Raw genomic sequence first — 17,590 nt, 5'->3', positions numbered from 1 at the left:
TTTGCGCCCTTCACTGAAGTTCCCATTTGCTCCCTTGTCTTACGCAATTTTTTTACCTCCTTCCAGAACATCCTTTTATTCTCCCAAAAATATATATATATATATATATATATATATATATATATATATATATATATATATATATATATATATATATATATATATATATATATATATATATATATATATATATATATATATATATATATATATATATATATATATATATTCTAACTTCACAAACGGGGAAACAGAGGGAGTGACGCGAGGTTTGCTCATAGTTCTTGAATGCTCATATTGGGGTGTCTAAATGTGTGTGCATGTAGCCAAGATGAGAAAAAAGGAGAGATATGTAATATGTTTGATTAAAGGAACCTGGATGTTTTGGTTCTTAGTGAAACGAATCTTAAGGGTAAAGGTGAAGATAGGTTTGGGAATGTCTTGGGAGTAAAGTCAGGGGTTAGTGAGAGGACAAGAGCAAGGGAAGGGGTAGCACTACTCCTGAAACAGGAGTGGTGGGAGTATGTGATTGTGTGTAAGAAAGTATACTCTAGATTGATACGGGCGAAACTGAAAGTGGATGGAGAGAGATGGGTGATTATTGGTGCCTATGCACCTGGGCATGAGAAGAATGATCGTGAGAGGTAAGTGTTTTGGGAGCAGCTGAGTGATTGTGTTAGCAGTTTTGTTGCACGAGACCTTATTACAGTGATGGGTGATTTGAATGCAAAGTTGAGTAATGTGGCGGTTGAGGGAATAATTGGTGTACATGGGGTTGTTCAGTGTTGTAAATGGAAATGGTGAAGAGCTTGTAGATTCATGTCCTGAAAATAGGGTGGTGATATTGAAAACCTGGTTCAAAAAGAGAGATATCTATAAGTATACGTATGTAAGTAGGAGAGATGGCCAGAGAGCGCTGTTGGATTACGTGTTAATCAATAGGCTTGCGAAAGAGAGATATTTGTATGTCAATGTGCTAAGAAGTGCTACTGGAGGGATTTCCGATTATCATCTTGTGGAGGCGAAGATGAAGAGATGTAGAGGTTTCAGAGAAGAAGAGAGAATGTTGGGGTGAATTCAGTGGTGAGAGTAAGTGAGCTTGGGAAGGAGACTTGTTCGAGGAAGTACTAGGAGAGACTGAGTACAGAATGGAAAAAGACTAGAACAAAGGACAAAAGTGGGATGGGGGAGGAATGGGATGTATTTAGGGAAGCATTGATGGCTTGCACAAAAGATGCTTGTGGCATGAGAAACGTGGGAGGAGGGTACATTTGAAAGGGTAGTGAGTGGTTGGATGAAGAAGTAAGATTATTGGTGTAAGACAAGAGAGAGGCATTTGGACGATTTTTGCAGGGAAATAATGCAAATGGCTGAGAGATGTGTAAAATAAAGAGGCAAGAGGTCAAGAGAAAGGTGCAAGAGGTGAAAAAGAGGGCAAATGAGAGTTAGGGTGAGATATATCATTAAATTCTAGGGAGAATAAAAAGATGTTTTGGAAGGAGGTAAATAAAGTGCGTAAGACTAGGGAACAAATGGGATTTTGTCCTTTGTTCTTGTCTTTTTCCATTCTGTACTCAGTCTCTTCTGATACCTCCTCGAACAAGTCTCCTTCCCAGGCTCACTTACTCTCACCACTCTCTGCTCCCCAACATTCTCTCTTCTTTTCTGAAAACCTCTAAATTTCACCATCGCCTCCACAAGATAATGATCTGAAATCCCTGGAGTTGCACCTCTTAGTGTTTGATGATAGAATGGCAGTTTCAGGGTGTTTTGTTCGAGGTGATGTGCAAAGTGACAGGGTTAGGGAGAATGATTTGCTAAACAGAGAAGAGGTAGTAAAAGCTTTGTGGAAGATGAAAGCCGGCAAGACAGTGGGTTTCGATGGTATTGCAGTGGAATATATATATATATATATATATATATATATATATATATATATATATATATATATATATATATATATATATATATATATATCTTTTCTTTTTCTTTTAAACTATTCGCCATTTCCCGCGTTAGCGAGGTAGCGTTAAGAACAGAGGACTGGGCCTTTATGGAATATCCTCACCTGGCCCCCTCTGTTCCTCCTTTTGGAAAATTAAAAAAAAAACGAGAGGGAGGATTTCCAGCCCCCCGCTCCCTCCCCTTTTAGTCGCCTTCTACGACACGCAGGGAATACGTGGGAAGTATTCTTAATCCCCTATCCCCAGGGAAATAATATATATATATATATATATATATATATATATATATATATATATATATATATATATATATATATATATATATATATATATATGTAATAAGAGAGTTGGAAGCCTTAACTTAGTTAATGACCAACCTAAGGCATCTTCCTCTGCCATAAGTTGATACACTTCACACATACAAACGTGGCCATCACATTTCATTCACTGATTCTAGATAATAAGTCTTTGCTATCCTCACATAAATGATCACTGATAATATTCTAAATATCAGAATTCCGATAATATATAGTGTGAGTTTGAATCAATCTTAACATTCAAACTTTCAACGTGGCCTGAAGACTCCATCGTGAGGGATTCCTGAAAGTCCTGTAATGAAAGTGACTTGGTTCATAATGTTGAACTCTGTAAATTTGGTATGTTAATTGAGATAGTTCTGTACTTTTCACGAAAATGTAAAGATACAAAACTAAACAATACTTTGTAATACTTATTTCTACAAAATAATTTTCTACAATATCAAAACTATATAGTAAAAAGAAATTTGTGTTCTCTCATAAGACTAATATAAGTAGAAACTAATTATAAACTCTTAATGCTGAAAACTCTTTCAAAGTGTAAAAACCATACTTGTAAATTAATCAAAATTCATTTGCACTATATGGAATTATTCATATTAATTTATACTTGATCACCAATGAGCACCGAAACCAGAACTCCCTATCCACATCCAGGGCTCGTAGACCTTTCCATGCTTTACCTTAGACGTTTCACATGCCCTAGTTCAGTCCATTGACAGCACGTTGACCCTGGTATATGACATCATTCCAATTCACTCTAATTCCTTCCACACCTCTCAGTCTCCTACATGTTTAGACCCTGATCTTTCAAAATCCTTTTCACTCCGTCCCTCCACTTTTGACACGTATATCCTTTTTCAACATTTCTTCATTCATTCTCTCCAGTTTTTCTCCAAACTTACCTTTGTCGCTGTCTCCCGCGTTAGCGAGGTAGCACAAAGTATAATAAAATATATATATATATATATATATATATATATATATATATATATATATATATATATATATATATATATATATATATATATATATATATATATGTGTGTGTGAGTATATATATGTATATCTATTTATTTATTCATTTTACTTTCTCGCCGTCTCAAGCGTTTGCGAGGTAGCGCAAGGAAAAAGACGAAAGAAATGGCCCAACCCACCCCAATACTCAAGTATATACATACACGTCCACACACGCAAAAATACATACCCATACATCTCAATGTACACATATATATACACACACGGACACCTACATATATACAAATGCACACAATTCACTCTATCTACCTTTATTCATTTCCATCGCCACCTCGCCACACATGGAATAACATCCCCCTCCCCCCTCATGTGTTCGAGGTAGCGCTAGGAAAAGACAGCAAAGGCCCCATTTGTTCACACTCAGTCTCTAGCTGTAATGCAATAATGCCCGAAACACAGCTCCCTTTCCGCATCCAGGACACACAGAACTTTCCATGGTTTACCACAGCCGCTTCACATGCCCTGATTCAATCCATTGAGAGCACATTCGACCCCGGTATACCAAATCGATCCAATTCACCCTATTTCTTGCCCGCCTTTCACCCTCCTGCATGTTCAGGCCCCGATCACTCAAAATCTTTTTCACTCCATCTTTCCACCTCCAATTTGGTCACCCACTTCTCCTCGTTCCCTCCACCTCCGAAACATATATCCTCTTAGTCAATCTTTCCTCACTCATTCTCTGCATGTGCTCAAACCATTTCAAAACATTCTCTTCTGCTCTCTAAACCACACTCTTTTTATTTCCACACTTCTCCCTTACCCTTACATTACATACTCGACCAAACTACCTCACACCACATATTCTCCTCAAGCATCTCATTTCTAGCACATCCACCCTCCTGCGCACAACTCTATCCATAGCCGACGCCTCGCAACCATACAACATTGTTGGAACCACTATTCCTTCAAACATACACATTTTTGCTTTCCGAGATAATGTTCTCGACTTCCACACAATCTTCAAGGACCCCAGGATTTTCGCCTCCTCCCCCACCCTATGATTCAGTTCCGCTTCCATAGTTCCATCCGCTGCCAGATCCACTCCCAGATATGTAAAACACTTTACTTCCTCCAGTTTTTCTCCATTCAAACATACCTCCCAGTTAACTTGAAACTCAACCCTACTGTACCTAATAACCTTGCTCTTATTCACGTTTACTCTTAACTTTTTTCTTTAGCACACTTTACCAAACTCAGTCACTAGCTTCTGCAGTTTTTCACATGAATCAGCCACAGCGCTGTATCATCAGCAAACAACAACTAACTCACTTCCTAAGCTCTCTCATCCCCAACAGACTGCATACTTGACCCTCTTTCCAAAACTCTTGAATTCACCTCTCTAACAACCCCATCCATAAACAAATTAAACAACCTTGGAGACATCACACAACCCTGCCACAAACCTATATTCACTGAGAACCAATCACTTTCCTCTCTTCCTACACGTACACATGCCTTACATCCTCGATAAAAACTTTTCGCTGCTTCTAACAACTTGCCTCCCACACCATATATTCTTATTACCTTCCACAGAGCATCTCTATCAACTCTATCATATTCCTTCTCCAGATCCATAAATGCTACATACAAATCCATTTGCTTTTCTAAGTCTTTCTCACATACATTCTTCAAAGCAAACACCTGATCCACACATCCTCTACCACTTCTGAAACCACACTGCTCTTCCCCAATCTGATGCTCTATATATGCCTACACCCTCTCAATCAATACCCCCCCCCCATATAATTTACTAGGAATACTCAACAAACTTATGCCTCTGTAATTTGAGCACTCACTCTTATCCCCTTTGCCTTTGTACAATGGCACTATGCAAGCATTCCGCCAATCCTCAGGCACCTCACCATGAATTATTCATACATTGAATAACCTTAGCAACCAGTCAACAATACAGTCACCCCCTTTTTTAATAAATTCCACTGCAATACATTCCAAGCTTGCAGCCTTGAACTCTTTCATCTTCCGTAAAGCTTTTACTACCTCTTCTCTATTTACCAAATCATTTTCCCTAACCCTCTCACCTTGCACACCACCCAACCTATATCTGCAAATCAATCATGAAACACTTTCCACAAACCTTCAAAATACTCACTCCATCTCATTCTCACATCACCACTACTTGTTATCACCTCCCCATTAGCCCCATTCACTAAAGTTCCCATTTGCTCCCTCGTCTTTATTTACCTTATTTACCTTTTTTACTTTATTTACCTCCTTCCAAAACATCTTTTTATTCTCCCTTAAATTAATGATACTCTCTCACCCCAACTCTCATTTGGTCTCTTTTTCACCTCTTGCACCTTTCTTTTGACATCCTGCCTCTTTCTTTTATAAATCTCCCACTCATTTCCATTTTTTCCCTGAAAATATCGGCCAAATGCCTCTCTCTCCTCTTTCACTAATAATCTTACTTCTTCATCCCACCACTCACTACCCTTTCTAATCATCCCACCTTCCACCCCTCTTTTGCCACAAGCATCTTTTGCGCAAGCCATCACTGCTTCCCTAAATAAATCACAGTCCTCCCCTACTCCCCTTACCTCCTTCTTTCTCACCCTTTCCCATTCTGTACTCAGTCTCTCCTAGTACATCCTCACAAGTCTCCTTCCCAAGCTCACTTACTCTCAACACTCTCTTCACCCCAATATTCTCTCTTTTTTTCTGGAAACCCCCACAAATCTTCACCTTCGCCTCCACAAAATAATGATCAGACATCCCTCCAGTTGCACCTCTCAGCACATTAACATCCAAAAGTCTCTCTTTCGCGCGCCTATCAATTGACAAGTAATCCAATAACGCTCTTTAGCCATCTCTTACTTACATACGTATACTTGTGTATATCTCGCTTTTCAAACTAGGTATTCCAAATCACCAGTCTTTTTTCAGCACATAAATCTACAAGCTCTTCACCATTTCCATTTACAACACTGAACACCCCAAGTATACCAATTATTCTCTCAACTGCCACATTACTCACCTTTGCATTCAAATCACCCATCAGTATAACCCGGTGTTGTGCATCAAAACAACTAACACACTTTTTTAGCTGCTCCCAAAAGACTTGCCTCTCATGATCTTTCTTCTCATGCCCAGGTGCATATGCACCAATAATCACCCATCTATCTCCATCAACTTTCAGTTTTACCCATATCAATCTAGAATTTACTTTCTTACACTTAATGACATACTCCCACAACTCCTGTTTCAAGAGTAGTGCTACTCCTTTCCTTGCTCTTGTCCTCTCACTAACCCCTGACTTTACTCCAAAGACATTACCAAACCAATCTTCCCCATTACCCTTGAGCTTCGTTTCACTCAGAGACAAAACATCTAGGTTCCTTTCCTCAAACATAATACCTATCTCTCCTTTTTCTCATCTTGGTTACATCCACACACATTTAGACACCCCAATATGAGCCTTCGAGGAGGATGAGGACTTCCCGCAAGACTCCTTCTTCTGTTTCCCCTTTTAGAAAGTTAAAATACAAGTAGGGGAGTGTTTCTAGCAACCCGCTCCCGTCCCCTTTAGTCGCCTTCTACGACACGTAAGGAATGCGTGGGAAGTATTCTTTCTCCCCTATATATATATATATATATATATATATATATATATATATATATATATATATATATATATATATATATATATATATATATATATATATATATATATATATATATATATATATATGTATATATATATATATATATATATAAATATGTATTTTTTTCTTTTTTTTATTTTGCTTTGTCGCTGTTTCCCGCGTTTGCGAGGTAGCGCAAGGACACAGACGAAAGAAATGGCCCTACCCACCCCCATACAACATGTATATACATACGTCCACACACGGAAATATACATACCTACACAGCTTTCCATGGTTTACCCCAGACGCTTCACATGCCCTTATTCAATCCACTCACAGCACGTCAACCCCGGTATACCAGATCGATCCAATTCACTCTATTCCTTGCCCTCCTTTCACCCTCCTGCATGTTCAGGCCCCGATCACACAAAATCTTTTTCACTCCATATTTCCACCTCCAATTTGGTCTCCCACTTCTCCTCGTTCCCTCCCCTTCCGACACATATATCCTCTTGGTCAATCTTTCCTCACTCATTCTCTCCATGTGCCCAAACCATTTCAAAACACACTCTTCTGCTCTCTCAACCACGCTCTTTTTATTTCTACACATCTCTCTTACCCTTACGTTACTTACTCGATCAAACCACCTCACACCACACATTGTCCTCAAACATCTCATTTCCAGCACATACATCCTCCTGCGCACAACTCTATCTATAGTCCACGCCTCGCAACCATACAACATTCTTGGAACCACTGTTCCTTCAAACATACCCATTTTTCGCTTTCCGAGATTATGTTCTCGACTTCCACACATTCTTCAAGGCTCCCAGGATTTTCGCCCCCTCCCCCACCCTATGATCCACTTCCGCTTCCATGGTTCCATCCGCTGCCAGATCCACTCCCAGATATCTAAAACACTTTACTTCCTCCAGTTTTTCTCCATTGAAACTTACCTCCCAATTGACTTGACCCTCAACCCTACTGTACCTAATTACCTTGCTCTTATTCACATTTACTCTTAACTTTCTTGTTTCACACACTTTACCAAAACTCAGTCACCAACTTCTGCAGTTTCTCATATGAATCAGCCACCTGCGCTGTATCATCAGCGAACAACAACTGACTCACTTCCCAAGCTCTCTCATCCCCAACAGACTTCATACTTGCCCCTCTTTCCAAAATTCTTGCATTCACCTCCCTAACAACCCCATCCATAAACAAATTAAACAACCATGGAGACATCACACACCCCTGCCGCAAACCTACATTCAATGAGAACCAATCACTTTCCTCTCTTCCCACACGTACACATGCCTTACATCCTCGATAAAAACTTTTCACTGTTTCTAACAACTTGCCTCCCACACCATATATTCTTAATACCTTCCACAGAGCATCTCTATCAACTCTATCATATGCCTTCTCCAGATCCATAAATGCTACATACAAATCCATTTCCTTTTCTAAGTATTTCTCACATACATTCTTCAAAGCAAACACCTGATCCACACATCCTCTACCACTTCTGAAACCACACTGCTCTTCCCCAATCTGATGCTCTGTACATGCCTTCACCCTCTCAGTCAATAACCTCCCATATAATTTACCAGGAATACTCAACAAACTTATACGTCTGTAATTTGAGCACTCACTCTTATCCCCTTTGCCTTTGTACAATGGCACTATGCACGCATTCCGCCAATCCTCAGGCACCTCACCATGAGTCATACATACATTAAATAACCTTACCAGCCACTCAATAATAGAGTCACCCCGTTTTTTAATAAATTCCACTGCAATACCATCCAAACCTGCTGCATTGCCGGCTTTCATCTTCCGCAAAGCATTTACTACATCTTCTCTGTTTACCAAATCATTTTCCCTAACCCTCTCACTTTGCACACCACCTCGCCAAAAAACCCTATATCTGCCACTCTATCATCAAACACATTCAACAAACATTCAAAATACTCACTCCATCTCCTTCTCACATCACCACTACTTGTTATCACCTCCCCATTTGCGCCCTTCACTGAAGTTCCCAGTTGCTCCCTTGTCTTACGCACTTTATTTACCTCCTTCCAAAACATCTTTTTATTCTCCCCAAAATTTAATAATACTCTCTCACCCCAACTCTCATTTGCCCTCTTTTTCACCTCTTGCACCTTTCTCTTGACCTCCTGTCTCTTTCTTTTATACATCTCCCACTCAATTGCATTTTTTCTCTGCAAAGATCGTCCAAATGCCTCTCTCTTCTCTTTCACTAATAATCTTACTTCCTCATCCCACCACTCACTACCCTTTCTAATCAACCCACCTCCCACTCTTCTCATGCCACAAGCATCTTTTGCGCAATCCATCACTGATTCCCTAAATACCTCCCATTCCTTCTCCACTCCCCTCACTTCCATTGTTTTCACCTTTTTCCATTCTGTACTCAGAGTATATATATATATATATATATATATATATATATATATATATATATATATATATATATATATATATATATATATATATATATATATATATATATATATATATATATATATATATTATATATATGTGTATATATATATTTACCTCCCTTACAACCCCATCCATAAACAAATTAAACAACCGTGTGATGTCTCCATGGTTGTTTGATTTGTTTATGGATGGGGTTGTTAGGGAGGTAAATGCAAGAGTTTTGGAAAGAGGGGCAAGTATGAAGTCTGTTGGGGATGAGAGAGCTTGGGAAGTGAGTCAGTTGTTGTTCGCTGATGATACAGCGCTGGTGGCTGATTCATGTGAGAAACTGCAGAAGCTGGTGACTGAGTTTGGAAAAGTGTGTGGAAGAAGAAAGTTAAGAGTAAATGTGAATAAGAGCAAGGTTATTAGTTACAGTAGGGTTGAGGGTCAAGTCAATTGGGAGGTGAGTTTGAATGGAGAAAAACTGGAGGAAGTGAAGTGTTTTAGATATCTGGGAGTGGATCTGGCAGCGGATGGAACCATGGAAGCGGAAGTGGATCATAGGGTGGGGGACGGGGCGAAAATTCTGGGGGCCTTGAAGAATGTGTGGAAGTCGAGAACATTATCTCGGAAAGCAAAAATGGGTATGTTTGAAGGAATAGTGGTTCCAACAATGTTGTATGGTTGCGAAACGTGGGCTATGGATAGAGTTGGGCGCAGGAGGATGGATGTGCTGGAAATGAGATGTTTGAGGACAATGTGTGGTGTGAGGTGGTTTGATCGAGTGAGTAACGTAAGGGTAAGAGAGATGTGTGGAAATAAAGAGAGCGTGGTTGAGAGAGCAGAAGAGGGTGTTTTGAAGTGGTTTGGGCACATGGAGAGGATGAGTGAGGAAAGATTGACCAAGAGGATATATGTGTCGGAGGTGGAGGGAACAAGGAGAAGAGGAGACCAAATTGGAGGTGGAAAGATGGAGTGAAAAAGATTTTGTGTGATCGGGGCCTGAGCATGCAGGAGGGTGAAAGGAGGGCAAGGAATAGAGTGAATTGGAGCGATGTGGTATACCGGGGTTGACGTGCTGTCAGTGGATTGAATTAGGGCATGTGAAGCGTCTGGGGTAAACCATGGAAAGCTGTGTAGGTATGTATATTTGCGTGTGTGGACGTATGTATATACATGTGTATGGGGGGGGGGTTTGGGCCATTTCTTTCGTCTGTTTCCTTGCGCTACCTCGCAAACGCGGGAGACATCGACAAAGTATAATAAATATAAATAAATATATATATATACATATATATATACATATATATATATATATATATATATATATATATATATATATATATATATATATATATATATATATATATACATATATATATATATATATATATATATATATATATATATATATATATATATATATATATATGAGCGGGGAGTGCTCATCCTCCTCGAAGGCTCAGATTGGGGTGTCTAAATGTGTGTGGATGTAACCAAGATGAGAAAAAAATAGAGATTGATAGTATGTTTGAGGAGAGGAACCGGGATGTTTTTGCTCTTAGCGAAACGAAGGTTAAGGGTAATGTTCTCGAGATAATGTTCTCGACTTCCACACATTCTTCAAGGCTCCCAGGATTTTCGCCCCCTCCCCCCCCCTATGATTCACTTCCGCTTCCATGGTTCCATCCGCTGCCAGATCCACTCCCAGATATCTAAAACACTTTACTTCCTCCAGTTTTTCTCCATTCAAACTTACCTCCCAATTGACTTGACCCTCAACCCTACTGTACCTAATAACCTTGCTCTTATTCACATTTACTCTTAACTTTCTTCTTTCACACACTTTCCCAAACTCAGTCACCAGCTTCTGCAGTTTTCCACATTAATCAGCCACCAGCGCTGTATCATCAGCGAGCAACAACTGACTCACTTCCCACGCTCTCTCATCTAGAACAGTCTTCATACTTGCCTCTCTATCCAAAACTCTTGCATTCACCTCCCTAACAACCCCATCCATAAACAAATTAAACAACCATGGAGACATCACACACCCCTGCCGCAAACCTACATTAACTGAGAACCAATCACTTTCCTCTCTTCCTACACGTACACATGCCTTACATCCTCGATAAAAACTTTTCACTGCTTCTAACAACTTGCCTCCCACACCATATATTCTTAATACCTTCCACAGAGCATCTCGATCAACTCTATCATATGCCTTCTCCAGATCCATAAATGCTACATACAAATCCATTTGCTTTTCTAAGTATTTCTCACATATATTCTTCAAAGGCAACACCTGATCCATACACACTCTATATATATATATATATATATATATATATATATATATATATATATATATATATATATATATATATATATATATATATATATATATATATATATATAACCCTGCAAAAATAGTCCAAATGCCTCTCTCTTCTCTTTCTTTAATAATCTTACTTCTTCACCCCACTTTCACTACCCTTTCTAATCAATCCACCTCCCACGCTTCTCATGCCACAAGCATCTTTTGCGCAAGCCAATACTTCTTCCCTAAATACATCCCATTCCTCCCTAACTCCCCTTACCTCCTTTTTCCTCACCTTTTTTCCATTCTGTACTCAGTATCTCCTGGTACTTCCTCTCACAAGTTTTCATCCCAAGCTCACTTACTCTCACCAATCTCTTCACCTCAACATTCTCTCTTCTTTTCTGAAAACTCCTACGAATCTTCACCTTCGCCTCCACAAGATAATGATCAGACATCCCATCTGTTGCAACTCTCAGCAATTAACATCCAAAAGTCTCTCTTTCGCGCGCCTATCAATTAACACGTAATCCGATAACGCTCTCTGACCATCTCTCCTACTTACATACGTATACTTATGTATATATCTCTTTTTGAACCAGGTATTCCCAATCACCAGTCCTTTTTCAGCACATAAATCTACAAGTTCTTTACCATTTCCATTCACAACACTGAACACCATATGTATACCAATTATTCCCTCAGCTGCCACATTACTCACTTTTGCATTCAAATCACCCATCACTATAACCCGGTCTTGTGCCTCAAAACCACTAACACACTCATTCAGCTGCTCCCAAAACCCTTACCTCTCATGATCTTTCTTCTCATGCCCAGGTGCATATGCACTAGAAATCACCCATCTCTCTCCATCAACTTTCAGTTTTACCCGTATGAATCTAGAATCTACTTACTTTCACTCTATTACATACTCCCACAACTCCTGTTTCAGGTGCAGTGCTACTCCTTCCCTTGCTTTTGTCCTCTCACTAACCCCTGACTTTACTCCCAAGACATTTCCAAATCACTCTTCCCCTTAACCCTTTAGCTTCGTTTCACTCAGAGCCAAAACATCCAGGTTCCTTTCCTCAAACATACTACCTATCTCTCCTTTTTCTCATCTTGGTTACATCCACACATATTTAGACACACCAATCTAAGCCTTCGAGGAGGATGAATACTCCCCGCGTGACTCCCTCTTTTGTTTCCCCTTTTAGAAAGTTAAAATACAAGGAGGGGAGGGTTTCTGTCCTCCCGCTCCCGTCTCCTTTAGTCGCCTTTTATGACACGTGAGGAATGCGTGGGAGGTATTCTTTCTTCCCTATCCCCAGGGATAGGGGGAGATGTATAAAAGAAAGAGGCAGGAGATCAAGAGAAAGGTGCAAGAGGTGAAAAAGAGGGCAAAGGAGAATTGGGAGAAGAGAGAGTATCATTATATTTTAGGGTGAATAAAAAGATGTTTTGGAAGGAGGTAAATAAAGTGCGTAAGACAAGGGAGCAAATGGGAACGTCAGTGAAGGAGGCTAATGGGAAGGTGATAACAAGTAGTGGTGATGTGAGAAGGAGATGGAGTGAGTATTTTGAGGGTTTGTTGAATGTGTTTGATGATAGAGTGGCAGATATAGGGTGTTTTGGTCGAGGTGGTTTGCAAAGTGAGAGAGTTAGGGAAAATGATTTGGTAAACAGAGAAGAGGTAGTAAAAGCTTTGCGGAAGATGAAAGTCGGCAAGGCAGCAGGTTTGGATGGTATTGCAGTGGAATTTATTAAAAAAGAGGGTGACAGTATTGTTGACTTGTTGGTAAGGTTATTTAATGTATGTATGACTCATGGTGAGGTGCCTGAGGATTGGCGGAATGCGTGCATAGTGCCATTGCACAAAGGCAAAGGGGATAAGAGTGAGTGCTCAAATTACAGAGGTATAAGTTTGTTGAGTATTCCTGGTAAATTATATGGGAGGGTATTGATTGAGAGGGTGAAGGCATGTACAGAGCATCAGATTGGGGAAGAGCAGTGTGGTTTCAAAAGTGGTAGAGGATGTGTGGATCAGGTTTTGGCTTTGAAGAATGTATGTGAGAAATACTTAGAAAAGCAAATGGATTTGTATGTAGCATTTATGGATCTGGAGAAGGCATATGATAGAGTTGATAGAGATGCTCTGTGGAAGGTATTAAGAATATATGGTGTGGGAGGCAAGTTGTTAGAAGCAGTGAAAAGTTTTTATCGAGGATGTAAGGCATGTGTACGTGTAGGAAGAGAGGAAAGTGATTGGTTCTCAGCGAATGTAGGTTTGCGGCAGGGGTGTCTGATGTCTCCATGGTTGTTTAATTTGTTTATGGATGGGGTTGTTAGGCAGGTAAATGCAAGAGTTTTGGAAAGAGGGGCAAGTATGAAGTCTGTTGTGGATGAGAGAGCTTGGGAAGTGAGTCAGTTGTTGTTCACTGATGATACAGCGCTGGTGGCTGATTCATGTGAGAAACTGCAGAAACTGGTGACTGAGTTTCGTAAAGTGTGTGGAAGAAGAAAGTTAAGAGTAAATGTGAACAAGATCAAGGTTATTAGGTACAGTAGGGTTGATGGTCAAGTCAATTGGGAGGTAAGTTTGAATGGAGAAAAACTGGAGGAAGTAAAGTGTTTTAGATATCTGGGAGTGGATCTGGCAGCGGATGGAACCATGGAAGCGGAAGTGAATCATAGGGTGGGGGAGGGGGCGAAAATCCTGGGAGCCTTGAAGAATGTGTGGAAGTCGAGAACATTATCTCGGAAACCAAAATAGGTATGTTTGAAGGAAAAGTGGTTCCAACAATGTTGTATGGTTGCGAGGCGTGGGCTATGGATAGAGTTGTGCGCAGGAGGGTGGATGTGCTGGAAATGAGATGTTTGAGGACAATGTGTGGTGTGAGGTGGTTTGATCGAGTAAGTAATGTAAGGGTAAGAGAGATATGTGGAAATAAAAAGAGCGTGGTTGAGAGAGCAGAAGAGGTTGTTTTGAAATGGTTTGGGCACAAGGAGAGAATGAGTGAGGAAAGATTGACCAAGAGGATATATATGTCGGAGGTGGAGGGAACGAGAAGTGGGTGACCAAATTGGAGGTGGAAAGATGGAGTGAAAATGATTTTGAGTGATCGGGGACTGAACATGCAGGAGGGCGAAAGGCGGGCAAGGAATAGATAGAATTGGATCGATGTGGTATACCGGGGTTGACTTGCTGTCAGTGAATTGAAACAGGGCATGTGAAGCGTCTGGGGTAAACCATGGAAAGTTGTGTGGGGCCTGGATGTGGAAAGGGAGCTGTGGTTTCGGGCATTATTGCATGACAGCTAGAGAGTGAGTGTGAACGAATGGGGCCTTTGTTGTCTTTTCCTAGCGCTACCTCGAACACATGAGGGGGGTAGGGGGAAGCTATTCCATGTGTGGCGAGGTGGCGATGGGAATGAATAAAGGCAGACAGCGTGAATTGTGTGCATGGGTATATATGTATGTGTCTGTGTGTGTATATATATATGTACATTGAGATGTATAGTTATGTATATTTGCGTGTGTGGACGTGTATGTATATACATGTGTATGGGGGTGGGTCGTGCCATTTCTTTCGTCTGTTTCCTTGCGCTACCTCGCAAACGCGGGAGACAGCGACAAAAAAAATAAATATACATAGACATCCTTGCTTGAGCCAGGTATCCATTTTGTTGCCCAGCATCTAGGGGTGGATGAACTTCTGGGGTGACTGTGGACTGAGTGCTGCAACCAGGATTCCAACCTTTTCGCTCGACCCTGGACGGCCCGTGAATGCTTAACGGTCCGGATCACTTACCGTTATACCACGGGAGTTACTAAAGACTTGATTCATCTCATTTCATTCTTAGTAATGGATACAAACTCGGAAGCAAATATTTTACTATGAATGAAGCGAAGTTCTTTTCTGTAACGGGACTGTTAACATATAGATCTGACAGTTTGAGTAGTTCAAAGAAGTACTAAACTTACGTTTAAGAATGGACTTGATAAGTACCTCGTTTCAAGCCCACGACATACATTATTTGCGCCTCCCTAGTAAGAATGCAGTTAACAGGTTATTATCTTTGAATTATCTGCATACCTTCTAACTTTTACCACATTAATCTGCGAGTTTCTGATATCTTCCACAATCGCAATCAGCCTCAAAATAACCCTGTGGTCTGTTGCTATCTGAATTCCTTCGTATTCCTTTGTTTTTCTTACAGACATGCTCATTAAGTAGGCAAAACACAGCTACGTTCATATTTACTACAACTTCGATAGGAATAAATTTATCTCTCCTTTTCACACACTTCTTCACTTCACCTTGGACACCACTTCCTTTGCCCGTATTTGAAAGATGTTCTATCGTCGGTACGTATCTCTGTATCCATTACCCTACCAATGTTCATTATAACAATACTTTAAAGACTCGTTTCACCGTCTGTAACAGTGCTTTGTCTTTATACGGCCTGTCTTCCCGTTTCTTCCCCTATTTAGAGGTAATCTTCGCTATATCTTCACCTCCTGCTAAGTCTTTACGACAAACAATGATCTAGAATATAGCATGTACATACCATATCTTCAGATACATAATAAATTTTCATTATAGAAACAATCTTAAAGTCTTTCATTTGTACGTACTATGCCTCTACTACTTACTAAAACTTCGAGTCAGATCAAATTCTTCATTACTCTTCTAGGCATAGAATGCAGAGAGCTGTAGGAAAAGTGAAACAAAGCAAAAACGATAGGTCTCCCTCCACAGGAGGGAGACATAACAACTATCGCTTAAGATCAAAACTTATAACAACCTATGTCTCGCATGTCCAAGATAACAGTTATTTGTAAAAGACAAACAAATGTTTTTTCTCATTTTGTCCTTCGTGTCTGACTCATTAATGTTGGGGCTGTAAGGACTTGTAAATGATCGCTATCTGTTGCTGTTGTGATGTAGCCAAAGGTCTGCAATTTACTGTATGAAATTAACTTGAACATGAACTTCTAACCCCGCTGCCAGACGTGCCTGTAACGACGCTGCAGCCTGGACGTTCCGTCAACCTGAGCAAAATCGAGGAAGGCGATGATGTGTACTTCGAGTGTTCCATCAAGGCCAACCCTCCGGTGTACAAAATCATTTGGCTCCATGAGGTAAGTGCCTTTCATTCCCTGTTTCAAAGATTAATGTAAATAAGCAACGGCTTTACTCAAGACGGTTCCTCGAGTACTTTCTACCTCTTAACATTACAGACATAATGTGAGTTTATTCTACAGTTCTTGTGAAATTCAGGGCAGATTTTGTAGATCGAGATATAGTTTTACTTTGAACAGAGGTATCAAACTTTCCAACTAAACACAACTTTTGAATAACTTAAGAAGCAGAGAATATGGATTGAAAACCAATGGAATCACATGCACATTTGTGAACGAAAGACGTATACGACAAGTGAATATGAGTTTCGAATTAAGTTAAAGTTACGGAAAAAAAATTCCTGTGTAGACTTGTCATTGTAAATTTTTCCTTTCTTAACATTCATTTACTTATTTTTTTCCCGAAACCTCTTCCATTTTCTTTCTATTTAAACATATTTTCTTCACAAATATAAGGAAATCTGACATACTAAAACCCATAAATATTGGTTTATTTACCTAATTCGTGAGATTTTCAGCAATTTGACTATGCCTTATTCATGGATTCACATTCTCAACATGTTGACACAATAATCATATAGAGACAAGATAAACTTGTTCCGTAAAAGTTCAACGCACTGGGAACCATGAAATACTGAGTTCTCCGAACATTGTTATTGATTTTATGTAGAGACAGTTAAAGTTCCTATATCCTGTTCTATACCAATGTCCAGATGATGAATACTCACTGTTACCCTGAATCTAT

At 39.9% G+C, this 17,590-nt stretch overlaps 1 protein-coding gene across 1 annotated transcript in view; it reads left to right on the top strand.

Annotated features, from left to right (window-relative positions):
- Positions 1-17,590, top strand: part of LOC139753639 (kin of IRRE-like protein 2) — a gene marked incomplete at its 5' end in the record, with an annotated part of 622,394 nt that overhangs the window by 373,906 nt on the left and 230,898 nt on the right. The window contains one exon of the mRNA XM_071670248.1: positions 16,715-16,845. Coding sequence (XP_071526349.1) covers positions 16,715-16,845 — 131 coding nt within the window. The remainder of the gene's footprint in view (positions 1-16,714; positions 16,846-17,590) is intronic.

The sequence above is a fragment of the Panulirus ornatus genome, chromosome 15 (genome assembly GCF_036320965.1).
Source record: "Panulirus ornatus isolate Po-2019 chromosome 15, ASM3632096v1, whole genome shotgun sequence".
In the NCBI taxonomy this organism is placed as follows: Eukaryota; Metazoa; Arthropoda; class Malacostraca; order Decapoda; family Palinuridae; genus Panulirus; species Panulirus ornatus.
This window is presented reverse-complemented; position numbering and strand designations above follow the sequence as displayed.